The following is a 12,230-nucleotide window of genomic DNA, read 5'->3' as shown; positions in this document are numbered from 1 at the left end:
AAGAAAGTTGAAGTAACAGGGTTGAGTATATAAATATAAAATATACTCAGTAAGTAGCTTGCTGATAGTTCATAGTTCGATATCGAATTTTATTAATCTTGGTTAATTCGTTCAGTGTCTTATTCTCATTTTGGGGTTCATTCCCCAATATAGGCATTTCCTACACTACACTCTTGGTTTACTCATTCTATTTTCTTGGTTCTTGGTTTTATCTCGACCTCCCGTCTTTGAAATATTCTTACGTTCTCTAGGTATCTTGGTTAGTCGTTTCTGCTAGTCTCTCTCATCATCATATCTCTAAGTTCTCGATGCATGACACTCAGTATAAATCTCATAGGGTTCATGTATGCTAAGGCTCAACCAACTATAAGGTGTAACTATGGACCCCTGCCGCTTGTGTCTGGTTCCTCAAAAGAAACCTAACTAACTTCCTAATAATCCCTACAAGGAACAAATCATACATCATAAAACATCATATGCCAGTTCTATGGTTATCCCAACCCTTGACAATCGAGTTAGTTTACGATGAGGAGCTAGTTGGCGAACCTCTATCGTCCCCGTATAACCGCATAACTCACATGCATTAACAATAATCACAAGCAACTCTTAAGGTACAATTATGGACCACTGTCGCTCATGGTAGACTCACTACACAAAACTAACTGGAAAACTTTACCGTAGTTCCCACAGGGTACACTCATAACTTCCAAGTAGTCGACATGTGGCACATGCAGACTTGAGTCAGGTCAATCAATTTAGGTTAGCCCACTGGCGTTGTGATGCGTGGCGTGCTCTCGTCCAGACACACTTCCTTTTTTTATGGTTGACACATGTCACGCCCGATGATTGCCGCATTATTCCACTCCATGCTTGACACATGTCAACATGCAGTTTGTCTTCTATGGTTAGATTTCCAAATTTTCGTGATTTCAATGTTCTTTCCTACGTATTTTGAATTAACATGATTCTTTCACGAGAGTTATATAGTTCTAATCGTACTTTCCAAAGGTATTTTACTTGTAATTAATCATCAACTTCGACGTTGGTTAAAAATTTTGTTCGTACCGTCTCCGTGGCTCGTCAAAACTTTAGTTTCTCGTTCATTTCACCTCAAACTTTCTTCTGAGAAGTTGTGCCAAAAACTCTTATGAAAATCATATTAAATTTTCTTAACCTAATTCCCTAAAAATCTAACCGATGTAGAGAAATATCAAAATTAAAATCGGGAGAACTTACCTATTGTTCTTGCTCATTTATGGATGGTTTTAGACGATCTAAGAGTCTATAATACTTCTCCTAGAACATCTGAGCAAATTTTATGAAAGAACCTTAGCTGGACTCGAACTTGAGACATGGGTCAGAGCGGGTTTTTGGTTCCTCACTCTTATTCTAAAATCTATTTACTTTTAATTTTACAAAATGATCTTTTAGATTTTTTTTTTTTTAAATTTAAGTTAAATTTCAAATTGTTATCTTTTTAGTAATGATTGCAATGAGTTTGTGTATGAAAAGTCGGGTCGTCACAGTTGGAAGTTTTTTTTCTTTTTCTCCTAAATAACTCTTGATTATCCTCATTAACAATATTAGATTAACGTGGGTACGAAATTGACCAAAATACCCTTCTAGTTGACTGGACCATTTCTTTTTCGATTTTCACTTTTTTATATATATTTTTCTCAAATTTCTAGGAATTTTATAAGTATTTCTCTTCTCTACCAACTTGAAATTTAGTCGCTAAGACCCTTAATAAAATTTTAAAAAAGAATTGAGAAATTAATTTTCGTCCGAAGTTAGTGTTAGAGTTTGTAAATGTTTAGTCATGATCTAACTTATATAAGACGATATGTATTATTACTTGTTTCTCTTTCCTTTTGTTTTTCTCTCTTATGTTAGTAATGTGATGCGTTATCAATACTATATCTTACCACGAATAAATATTTATAAAAAAAATTGAAATTATATTTTTTTTGGCCCAAATAATTTGAGTTTACTTACTATGATTTATAAAAACAATTCTTAAATCATATAATATATAAAATGTAGCAGATATAAAATATGAATACTAGTCCATCTAAATAAACTCCAATTAATTAAAGAAAATATTATAAACCCACATTATAAGGGCTAACTTGGTAATTTAACCCACATTTAACTTGGTCAATGGTGATTCAACCAAGTAGGGCTAACTGCTAAGGTTAACACGTTTTCAAAGTCTCTACCCTTGAATTTTGACTTTGATTTTGACTTCTCAAATTTAATAAAAAATATTTTATTATTATAATTATTGTTGCTATTAAAATTTGAAAAAATTAAGGTTGGTTCACATCAGGACAACGACAAAATTCATTTGTTATATTTGGTTCAAAATTTTCTAATTAATTCGTTGTGTATGAAAATTTTCAATCCATTGAATTTTGACATTTTTTTTGTCAATTTAAATCGGACCCTCTACTTTTATTTAACATTAAATAATAATAATAATAATAAATAAATAAATATTCGAAGGTTACCATAATGATTAACCCTTCACTAAAATTTAAAAAGTTTTTTTTTTTCTTTTCTTTTTTTTTTTTTTTTATANAAAAGTATAACTTAAAAATGATTAAAAAAAAATACAAATTTTAAAAAATGAAAAAACTAAAATAGGAATTGTCATCTTTCTTCTTTATTTTTTAGTCTCTTATCTATCTAAATAAGAACCAAAGTTACCATAATGTGACATCATGTCAAAATTAGCTATGTGGTTGTGCATAAACTACGAGTTTTTTTCGATTTAGAGCACGAAATTCGATTCATTATCTATCTATTATCTTAATTTATAAAAATTTCATGAATTTCTTTAATAGTGAGTTCGTAAATATACGAATAGTTTTGGATCTAACCCAACTAAAAAATAACAAATAAATACTAATGTTTGGACAAACAAATGTCAAAAAAAGGCTTCAATTAATGCAGGTGTGTACATATGAATAAATATATACTTTTTATACGACAAAAGCAAACAACCGTATATTTCACGTGCACAAATATTAGAAAGGAATGTTAGTTATTATTATTATTTTTTTTGGTCGAAAAATAATAATTAAAATAATAAAATGGTGCGATAATTTAATAATTTTTTTTGCTTTAAAAAATGTAAAAGGAATATGAGGATGTCACATGCAATTGCAAATAACATTTAATATATGATGAGGGGGTTTAGTTTTTTCTGTAACGAAGAGGGAATAATGAATAAGGTTCCCTTAATTGTGGACAAAAATAATAAAAAAACAATATTATTTATTGTTATTTTATTGCTATTATTTATATTGTTATATGAAAACGTGGGACTAAAATATAAATTAACACAAAAATAGTGGTTCCCATTTGAAATTTCCTACTTAACTTCCCGCTATACAATAATAATAATAAAATAATCATCACAATAATAATAATAAAATAATCATCGTGCTCGTTACAATTTACCACCTCTATCCACTCTTATTTTCGGGGTGTTATACTGTATACTTATTACTCATTTCTAAGAATGAACTATTCCAAAAATTAATACAGGTTTTTTTCGTCTATATTTTATCTTACCCCAAGCAAAACAGGCTTAATTTTGTAATTTTTATGAATGAGTTACCGAAAAAGAATGTGTACATTGTTGACGTATGTAATAATTTTCAATTATTTTAGGTCTATCTTAACCTTCATTTTTTTTTTAGATTTACTCTCATTTGGATGTGGTCTCAGTTCATTCATGTATCTCTAGTTTACTCAGTGTCACATTGTTCATTTCACTCAATGTCATTGTCCTATATCCAATGATATAGAATTGTTAGTCACGTTAATTCCAAGGCTGATATTCAATGAATCAAAGTTATGGCAATATAAATAGGGGAGAAATTAATAAAATAATTATTTTTAAAAAGTTAAATCTAATTCTAATAAATTCTCGCCTTTACTAATAATGCTCAAATGAAAATATAAGCTTCACAAACAACTCAATTAGAATTAGTGATGGTAGTCTCGGAACTATTAATGTTTTGATATTCAAAATTTGTTCGATTATTATTCATTTAGTCATTAATTGCAGTCACAGTCACTTCTATGTTATACTATATCATATTGTAATTTTTTATTTGTATTAGTGAATAACGAATATAATAGGGCATAAAATAAGATGGAATGTTTTAGTTCGTGATTGTTATTGATTATCCTCTTAAGGATCGATAGTTCAATCCCCCGACGTAAAAGAAAAAGGGGAGAAAAATTTACATAAGCATAGGGATACAAAATCCATTAGGCAAGGCAAGGCAAGGCAAACATGTTGCATATGAGTAGTGGTAGGGATTTGTGAAGTTTAGCATCGTGGCATAGCGGGCGAGTCCGTTCTAGGGCGCTTGACGCTGAATAGGGGCGGAGGGGAATCAGGGGAAGCGCGCTTAGGGTGACAGCAGCCTATGCCAATCAGCGCCTCCGCGGAACCAATCATGTGAGGAAAGTTGAGCTTGGCCTTGGCTCCCCGCATCTGAAAAGCAGCTCGATCGTAAGCCAAAGCAGCCTCTTCAGCGGTCTGGTATGTCCCCAGCCATATGCGAGCCCCTTTTCTATTGGGGTCTCTTATCTCTGCTGCGTACTTCCCCCATGGCCTCCTCCTCACTCCTCTGAACTGCAGCCCTCTAATCGAACTCCCCTTCCCGGGAGTCTCGGTATCCGTAACCCCATCAATACTCGTCAAACTCGGAGTATTTTTCCCTAATCCCCCAACCGAATCCAACTCGTCCTCCAAAAGATGTCGCCGAATCCACTCCAACAGAAACACCTCCGACGAAGACCCTTGTGAGCAATTGCTGTTACTCGACATCTTTGGTTCTCTCAGTCTACTAATTTCAACCACACTCACTATTCATATCTATGTCTTTATATATCATTCAGTTCAATGGAACGTCTACTTCTTTGAAACTTCCAAATCACCACGTGTTCGTTATTCATATTCTATTATATTATTGTCTTAGAATTTGTATAATGTAAATGCCAACAAAATTGGTATTCTTAAATACTTTATGGGGGAAAGTTTGAATGTATTTTTTAATTTGAAAATTTTAATATAATATTTATGGTTATGTCAGATTCTGTAAGAAAAAGGTTTAAAAAAATGGTGGCACTATGAAAAAGGTGCACAAAACCATGGCCACAACATTGAAAACGTGTGTTTCAAATATTTTATATGTAATGGTCAGTTCTCACTTGAACGTTCATGAACGTTCATGGTTACTTCTACTTCTCCTTTCTTCTTTTATANCAAAACATGTGTTTCAAATATTTTATATGTAATGGTCAGTTCTCACTTGAACGTTCATGGTTACTTCTACTTCTCCTTTCTTCTTTTATATATATATATATACACACATATATCTACCACCACATCGTATTCGTTTCTAACATAAAAGTCTTCAAAAAGTATTTTGTCAGTATAAAAATAATTTTTACATAGATTTCATTATAGAATAAAAAATTTACATTTATATCGAAAATATATACCAAGTGAAGAGATACATTTATTAAAGGATGAGATCAATTTTNCACACATATATCTACCACCACATCGTATTCGTTTCTAACATAAAAGTCTTCAAAAAGTATTTTGTCAGTATAAAAATAATTTTTACATAGATTTCATTATAGAATAAAAAATTTACATTTATATCGAAAATATATACCAAGTGAAGAGATACATTTATTAAAGGATGAGATCAATTCATATGTATCTGTTTTCTTTATTATTAGAACCGACAGAATTTTATTGGGTTAATTGTGGGCCACACGATAGATTTTTATCCTATACTCTTGTATAAAAAAAGACATATTAAGATAAATAATTCCAACACGCTCCTTAGATTTATTTATGGCACTCAAGGAGCCGTATGAGGTGAAAATCTCATGTACGCGATGAGAAGAGTGATGTTATTACCGACTATGAGAGCAGTAAAAATCCATTAGCTAACTGGGCTACCGTCCCTAATCGTGTCTAAATTTAGTAAAAAATAAATAAGTTTATATTTATAAAATATTATTAAATTTATTAAAATATTTTACTTTTTCTAATAAAAATTATAGTAAAAAATGAACATTAAACAATTATTATATTATATATATACATATAATTGAATTTTTTTTAATGGGTAATCTCCACTCCAGATCTTTAATAGGAACTATGACGAATGCATTAGTTTTTGTTATGCAAAGGTGTAGCTGCCCTGATCACAATCATACTTTTTTTTTTTTTCAATGGACTTTGTGATTGTGTTCACCCTCAATACAAAGTGAGTCGAGTCAATTTATGGTCGGGTACGGTATTCTCAATCTACAAGGGATTGCCTTGCACAGACGACAGTAATTAGCAGTGGTGATTGTTGATGAAAAAGAGGGAGACTTTGGTCATGAATTGCAATTTACTGCAGTGTACCAAAGGGAAGATCTGATGAGAATAGCATCATGGTTCAGACTTGTTCATATCAGATAGCGTGCAATACGTGGATTCTTTCAGAAACTCAATTTATCAAACGTACCAATTCTAGGAGTGGAATATCTATCTAACTATGAGGCGGATTCAATATTGGAAGAACGAACAACACAGACCATCTTGTGGCCAATTACTTTTAGACGCCACCAAACCATCCTGCTTATCCGAGATTTAAAAGAACTCGAAGTCAAGATATTGACCACCGGACTTCACAACATCTGTACCTACCCTCCTCTTACTGCCGCTGCCGACGCCGATGCCGCCGCCGCCTCCGCCAACCCCTGTTGTGTCAGCTACCCCAAACTTAGGCAGTTCGGCCTCCATTGGTCTAGGCACTTCTGGGGGCGTGCTGCATCGAATCAAAGCCCAATTCACACCTTCAAAGAAAGGATGTTGCTTGATCTCAGTTGCACCCCTCTTGACCCCAAGTCGATGCTGTGGCTCCTTCACGAGTAAACCTCTTATAAGGTCTCGGCTAGCATAACTAGTTGCTGGAGACTCTGGGAACTTCAGCTGCTGCCCTACTACATTGAATAGTGTGGCTCTGTTCCCTGATCCCTTGAATGGGGTTTTTCCATACAAGAGTTCATGCAAGAAAATGCCAAAAGTCCACCAATCAACAGCACTTCCATGACCCTCTCCTTTAATGATTTCAGGGGCTAGGTACTCGTGGGTGCCAACAAAAGACATGGATCGGGCAGCAGTAGGCTCTGCTACCAGCTCGGGAAGAGCACTAGATTGCAACCCCAGCTCACCTCGAGGCTTGGGACTTTTCTTTTTGCTTTTCTGAGGGAAGAGTCGAGGAAGAAAGCATGAAGGTTGGATGCAAACTGATGAGGGTTCAATACAGGCAGGCTGGACACAAAATCCTCGTTTAGATGGATCGGAATCGTATGAGGTTCGTATCAGGGTGGGTGACACTGCACATCTTAGTGAAAGGTCGAAATCTGAGAGCATTATGTGGCCATCATCACGAACCAGGACATTCTCTGGTTTCAAGTCCCTATAGACAACACCAAGCATGTGTAGATATTCGAGTGCCAGTAGAACCTCTGCTGCATAAAACCTGCAAATACAAGAACAACTTGCATAAGGACACATTGACCTCAGTTGGACGGACACAACAAAGGTAACAAATGAATTTTGCTTAAAGTTCTCTCCTTTTAAAATTACTATTTCAATAGGAAACGAATTTTTCAGTAGAAGAACAAAATGAAGACAGCCTAAAGGCCATGGGGGCAAGGAAACCCCACGCTTCAAAGGAAGGTTAAACAAATGGCTACCAATCTAAGTGGATAACAAAAGAAGTGTAAACAGAAGCATTGCTTCTACTAAAAATAAAGGAAGCAAGCAGAGCAGATCTATCGAAATGGAAAGAAAAAAAAAAAAAAAATACACTATGAAATTGTAGTAAATTATTGCTATATCCACACAGAAATTCGATTTAGCAATGACATCGTTGGGAAATTAGGAGCTGTAACCTGTAAGTGGACATTGACGCAGAGAATGGAGGTGTCTTTGTTGACGATTGTTGGGAGAGAGTTCCACATCGGCTAACTAAGGGAATGATGATGGGTTAATAAGTAAGGAATACGTTTTCATTGGTATGAGGTATTTTGGGGAAACTAAAAGCAAAACCACGAGAGCTTATGTTCAAAGTGGACAATATCATACTATTGTGAAGGTTTTGATTCCTAACATGGTATCATAGTAATACCTTTAACTTAGCCATGTCAATAGAATCCTCAAATGTCGAACAAAGAAGTTGTGAGTCTCGAAGGTGTAGTCAAAAGTGACTCGAGTATCAAACAAAGTACACCCTTTGTCCGAGGACTCTAGAGAAAGGAGTCGAGCCTCAATTAAGAGGAGGTTGTACGGGGGCTACATAGACCTTAGGGGAGGCTCTATGGTGTACTTTATTCGAGAGGAGAATTGTTGGGAGGAAGTCCCACATCAGCACGTCAAGGGACTGATCATGGGTTTATAAGTAAGGAATACATCTCAATTGGTATGAGGCCTTCTAAGGAAACCAAAAACAAAACCATGAGAAAGCATCACTCAAAGTGGACAATATCATACTATTGTGGAGGTCCGTGGTTCCTAAGAGTCTCTACATTCAGGTTGAGTAACGAGGATAGAAGAAAACACACACACACACAAAAGAAGAAATAGAAGAAGAACAGTAGGACGAGTTTTTCAAAAAAAAAAAAAAAAAAAAAAAGAGGAAAACACATACAAAAAGGAAGGAGAGAGGGAAGGAGAGGAAACAGTATCTTTCATTTGAAAAATGAGGAAATACAAAAGAAAGAGAAGTCCTAAAATTTATTGAAAGCATTTGAGGTACATGGCAGCAAGGCTACCCGTGGTGATATTAAACAGCTTTCACTGCAACTTTCAACTATTGGGGTTGGGCGTGAGAAACTTGATGAAGCCACTCAAATTCTTGGTGAAAAACATCCATGTCATAATAAAAGAACGTTCACCATCAAATATAACATGAACAATTAGTTTATATATGGATATGGACCTATTCATTGCACTGGAGTGTCCTCAAAGTTTTCAGTTCAAAGAGAATACAGGAATGATCAATTATCTAGATACCCAAAGAATGCAACAGACGTGTTTTTGAATCAGATGTGAGCGTGCAGGACCTCTCCAAACTCCAATGATAAGAAAAAAAAAACAGGGGCTTATTGTATTTTCTTCATTAAAGTATTTATTGTACCTTGCAGCATACTCAGAGAAGTGTTTCCCTGGCTGTCGTTGCCTCAAAGTGTGCAGGTCTCCTCCTGGACAATACTCCATTACTAGACAGCAAAACCTGTCAGTCTCGAAGTGGGTGTACAAAGTCGGCAGAAATGGATGGTCAAGTAATTGTAAGATCTCCCTTTCTGTCTGAGCTCTCGTTAACTTCTTCCTGATAGCAAGCGATGCCTTGTCCATTACTTTCATTGCAAAATGACAACGAGTCCCACTTAGCTCTGACAGATAAACACTACCAATATCACCACATCCAAGTCTTTTCAGAAGCTTAAAATGGCTCATGCCTAATATTCCATCTCTAGCTCGAATAGCAAGAATGGCTTTCCATCTAGGATCGTTTCCTTTGTGGGGTTTATTAGCACTTCCTGTAATGTTACTCCAACTACTATCATCGCTAAGACCACTGCTATCACTAGCACGACTAATACTTGTTTTTGCACTCTCAAGAGAGTCCCCTCTAATGCTTCCTTTTGTACTTTCACAGTTTCTCTCAATACTAACCATTCCATCACTTCGATATGCGCTACCACAACTATTAACCACGCTCATAGCTGTGACAACTCCACTGCTATCAATGCTACTGTGTGGACTTACATTCCCACTTGGGGGCAAAGAAGCATCCCAAACACATTCTTTCTCCTCCGAGTCTGGGGGAAGGAGGGATGTTTCTGTATTTTGTGATGCACGAGGAATTGAAACGGGGGAAGATAAAACACCCAAGTCATGTGGTTCATCAACTAAGCTTTCTGCAGGGGAGAGAACAGCTGGGCTTGGTTTCTTGGCTGGAACCCTGATTGAAAGATCCTCAAGAAAAGGGCCCTTCACTGAAAAACTCTTCATCAAGCACCGGGCATCCGGTTTATTCTGCCCTATGGGTACATAAACTGTTCTCATAAGATCCATATCCACAGGCTCTGGTGGGTGGCTAGCCCCAGAGAAGGAACTTGGACCACCTTCCTCAATTAAATTTCTACTACCCTTTAATGTGGCATCACGCTTAGGTTCTTCCTGCCCCAAAAAAGAGGATTTCCCCTTCATTGTCCGTATAGGTACAGTAAATTCTAGATCTTGATATCCTTGTCCAATAGATCTTCCTACTTCTCTTACCTTAGCTGAGTGCATGTTCGACCAATGGCCAGCTTGCTTGGCTGAGGCCATGTGTGTTTTTGGTATATCATCCAAAACACAAAATTTTCCCGGACGTAGCTTTGATTCTGGAAGCATCTCTATGGGCAGTAATAATGGAAGTGCTTTTGATTCTGGAATCCTCTCCATGTCCAGTGACTTGTGTCATCACATAGAGAAGCTTCCAAGTGAAAAAGATCTGCACATATGATTTTAGTTCAGTTAATCCTATCTTCAACAGGTAACATACGAATCAATATATCCTTATTTAGTCTTCCATGCTTCCTTAAATATCAGTGAAATGAGTATCCCACAAGAAGTAAGGACAAGCAGTTAAAGATGCCAAGAAGTTTCTTATTATATACACAAGAAGGCCCCAAACGTAATGGAAACAGAGATCCGCAAGAACTCAAACTTATCCGAATAACCTGACGCAATCGGAAGAATAGCTTAGCTCAGGGTTAGTGACACAACCCTGTCCTTGGAGCATAAGAAATTAAAAAACCCAATTCGAATTTCTTGGTTATGCAGACAAAAACGGGAAGCTCAGGAAATAAGCAGAAGTGAAACTCCAACATTGATATAGTTAAAAGGGTTTTATAAACGGTTCCTTTTAATCACATTGCTACAATATATGCTTTGTTTCCTGGCATTGCAAGCTCGGAAATAGAGTAGAAAAGCGAGGGCAAACTTAAAATGAACTGAAAGCAACGCAAGAAGGAAAATAAAGAGATCTGAAAGAGGTAATGAGCAAGAAAACAGGAACCACCTGGTGAGACGATATTGTAGGAGAAGAGCAGAGCAGTATGCAGGGTTTGTGCAATTCGACGACGGTAGAGTCCTGGAAGGTTGAGGCAGAGAGAGACGGTGCGGCGGAGCGAAGTGTGAGTGACCCAGAGAAAGGATCTGGAGAAGGAGCTAATAGAAGGAATGGTAAAACAAAGANTCAGAGAGAGACGGTGCGGCGGAGCGAAGTGTGAGTGACCCAGAGAATGGATCTGGAGAAGGAGCTAATAGAAGGAATGGTAAAACAAAGAATGAGAGCAGAATCCGGAAAATACTTTTGCTTTGCTTTGGGCGGAAAGAAAATGACTGTGAAAGAGAAGGGAGGGAGGTGTGGAGCCCACGGTTGTCCCTCTTTTCAAATATGTAGGGACGCTCCACTCCGCCTCCCCTCCGCTGCGCCTACACTTTTGGATGGATGGGCTAGGCACTCACTCAGGACAGTGGCAGTGAGTAAAAGCGTTAAGGAGGCTTAGTTTTAAGGGACTGGCGAACTGCTCACTGCCACACCAGTTGAGTAAGACTTAACAATTTTACCTTTCCTTCAATAATCAATCACCACATCTTAATCAACTGAGAGCTACCCAACAAAATTTGTTGTTATTATAAGGTATATGCCATTGAATTATATAAAATCTTGTCCCTTTCCTTCATGCTTTTGTGTCTAAATAGGATGAAACCCCATACACTGTTCTGTCACAGTCGCCAAAACATTTAGAACTTGCTGAGATCAAGCAGAAAATGGGCTTTTCTAAATGGGTTTTTGCCATATTTTAGCCTAAAAAATATTGTCATCTTCGAACTTTCACTCAAAGTTTTTAAAACGCGTAAGCTAGAGAAAGATTTTCACACTCTCATAAAAAGGTGTTTCGTTCTCCTCCCTAACCGACGTGTAATCTCACGACATGGGTCTCTTTGTTTAGGTAGGTTTGAAAAATGTTAGCATGTGACATAAGATAAAGATATTAGAAAAGAGGAAAAGAAAAGTAAGATGAGGGAGCAATAATGATGAGTGGTACAGGAAATGGAAATGGAAATGAAGTTGAACCAT

At 36.3% G+C, this 12,230-nt stretch overlaps 2 protein-coding genes across 2 annotated transcripts; both read right to left on the bottom strand.

Moving 5' to 3' along the window:
• Positions 1–4,345: 4,345 nt before the first annotated feature.
• Positions 4,346–4,849, bottom strand: LOC111800088 (ethylene-responsive transcription factor 13-like). The gene has a single exon (XM_023683670.1). It carries the CDS (start codon positions 4,847–4,849, stop codon positions 4,346–4,348), a length of 504 nt encoding a protein of 167 aa, XP_023539438.1.
• A 1,574-nt stretch (positions 4,850–6,423) lies between these two features.
• Positions 6,424–11,335, bottom strand: LOC111800603 (serine/threonine-protein kinase D6PKL1-like). The gene is made up of 3 exons (XM_023684375.1): positions 11,166–11,335; positions 9,234–10,595; positions 6,424–7,574 (listed from the first exon to the last, which is right to left on the bottom strand). Exons 2-3 carry the CDS (start codon positions 10,544–10,546, stop codon positions 6,680–6,682), a joined length of 2,208 nt encoding a protein of 735 aa, XP_023540143.1. The 5' UTR covers positions 10,547–10,595; positions 11,166–11,335; the 3' UTR covers positions 6,424–6,679.
• Between the last annotated feature and the right edge of the window lie 895 nt (positions 11,336–12,230).

This window comes from Cucurbita pepo, chromosome LG08, assembly GCF_002806865.2.
Source record: "Cucurbita pepo subsp. pepo cultivar mu-cu-16 chromosome LG08, ASM280686v2, whole genome shotgun sequence".
Lineage (NCBI taxonomy): Eukaryota > Viridiplantae > Streptophyta > Magnoliopsida > Cucurbitales > Cucurbitaceae > Cucurbita > Cucurbita pepo.
Note: the sequence above shows the minus strand (reverse complement) of the source record. Positions and strands in the feature narration are given on the sequence as shown.

Excerpts from the sequence above, each read along its gene's own strand:
- LOC111800088 (XM_023683670.1), bottom strand. The coding sequence starts at position 4,849 with ATGTCGAGTAACAGCAATTGCTCACAAGGGTCTTCGTCGGAGGTGTTT.
- LOC111800603 (XM_023684375.1), bottom strand. The coding sequence starts at position 10,546 with ATGGAGAGGATTCCAGAATCAAAAGCACTTCCATTATTACTGCCCATA. Across the intron at positions 7,575-9,233 it reads TTCTCTGAGTATGCTGCAAG|GTTTTATGCAGCAGAGGTTC; the intron begins GTACAATAAATA and ends TTGTATTTGCAG.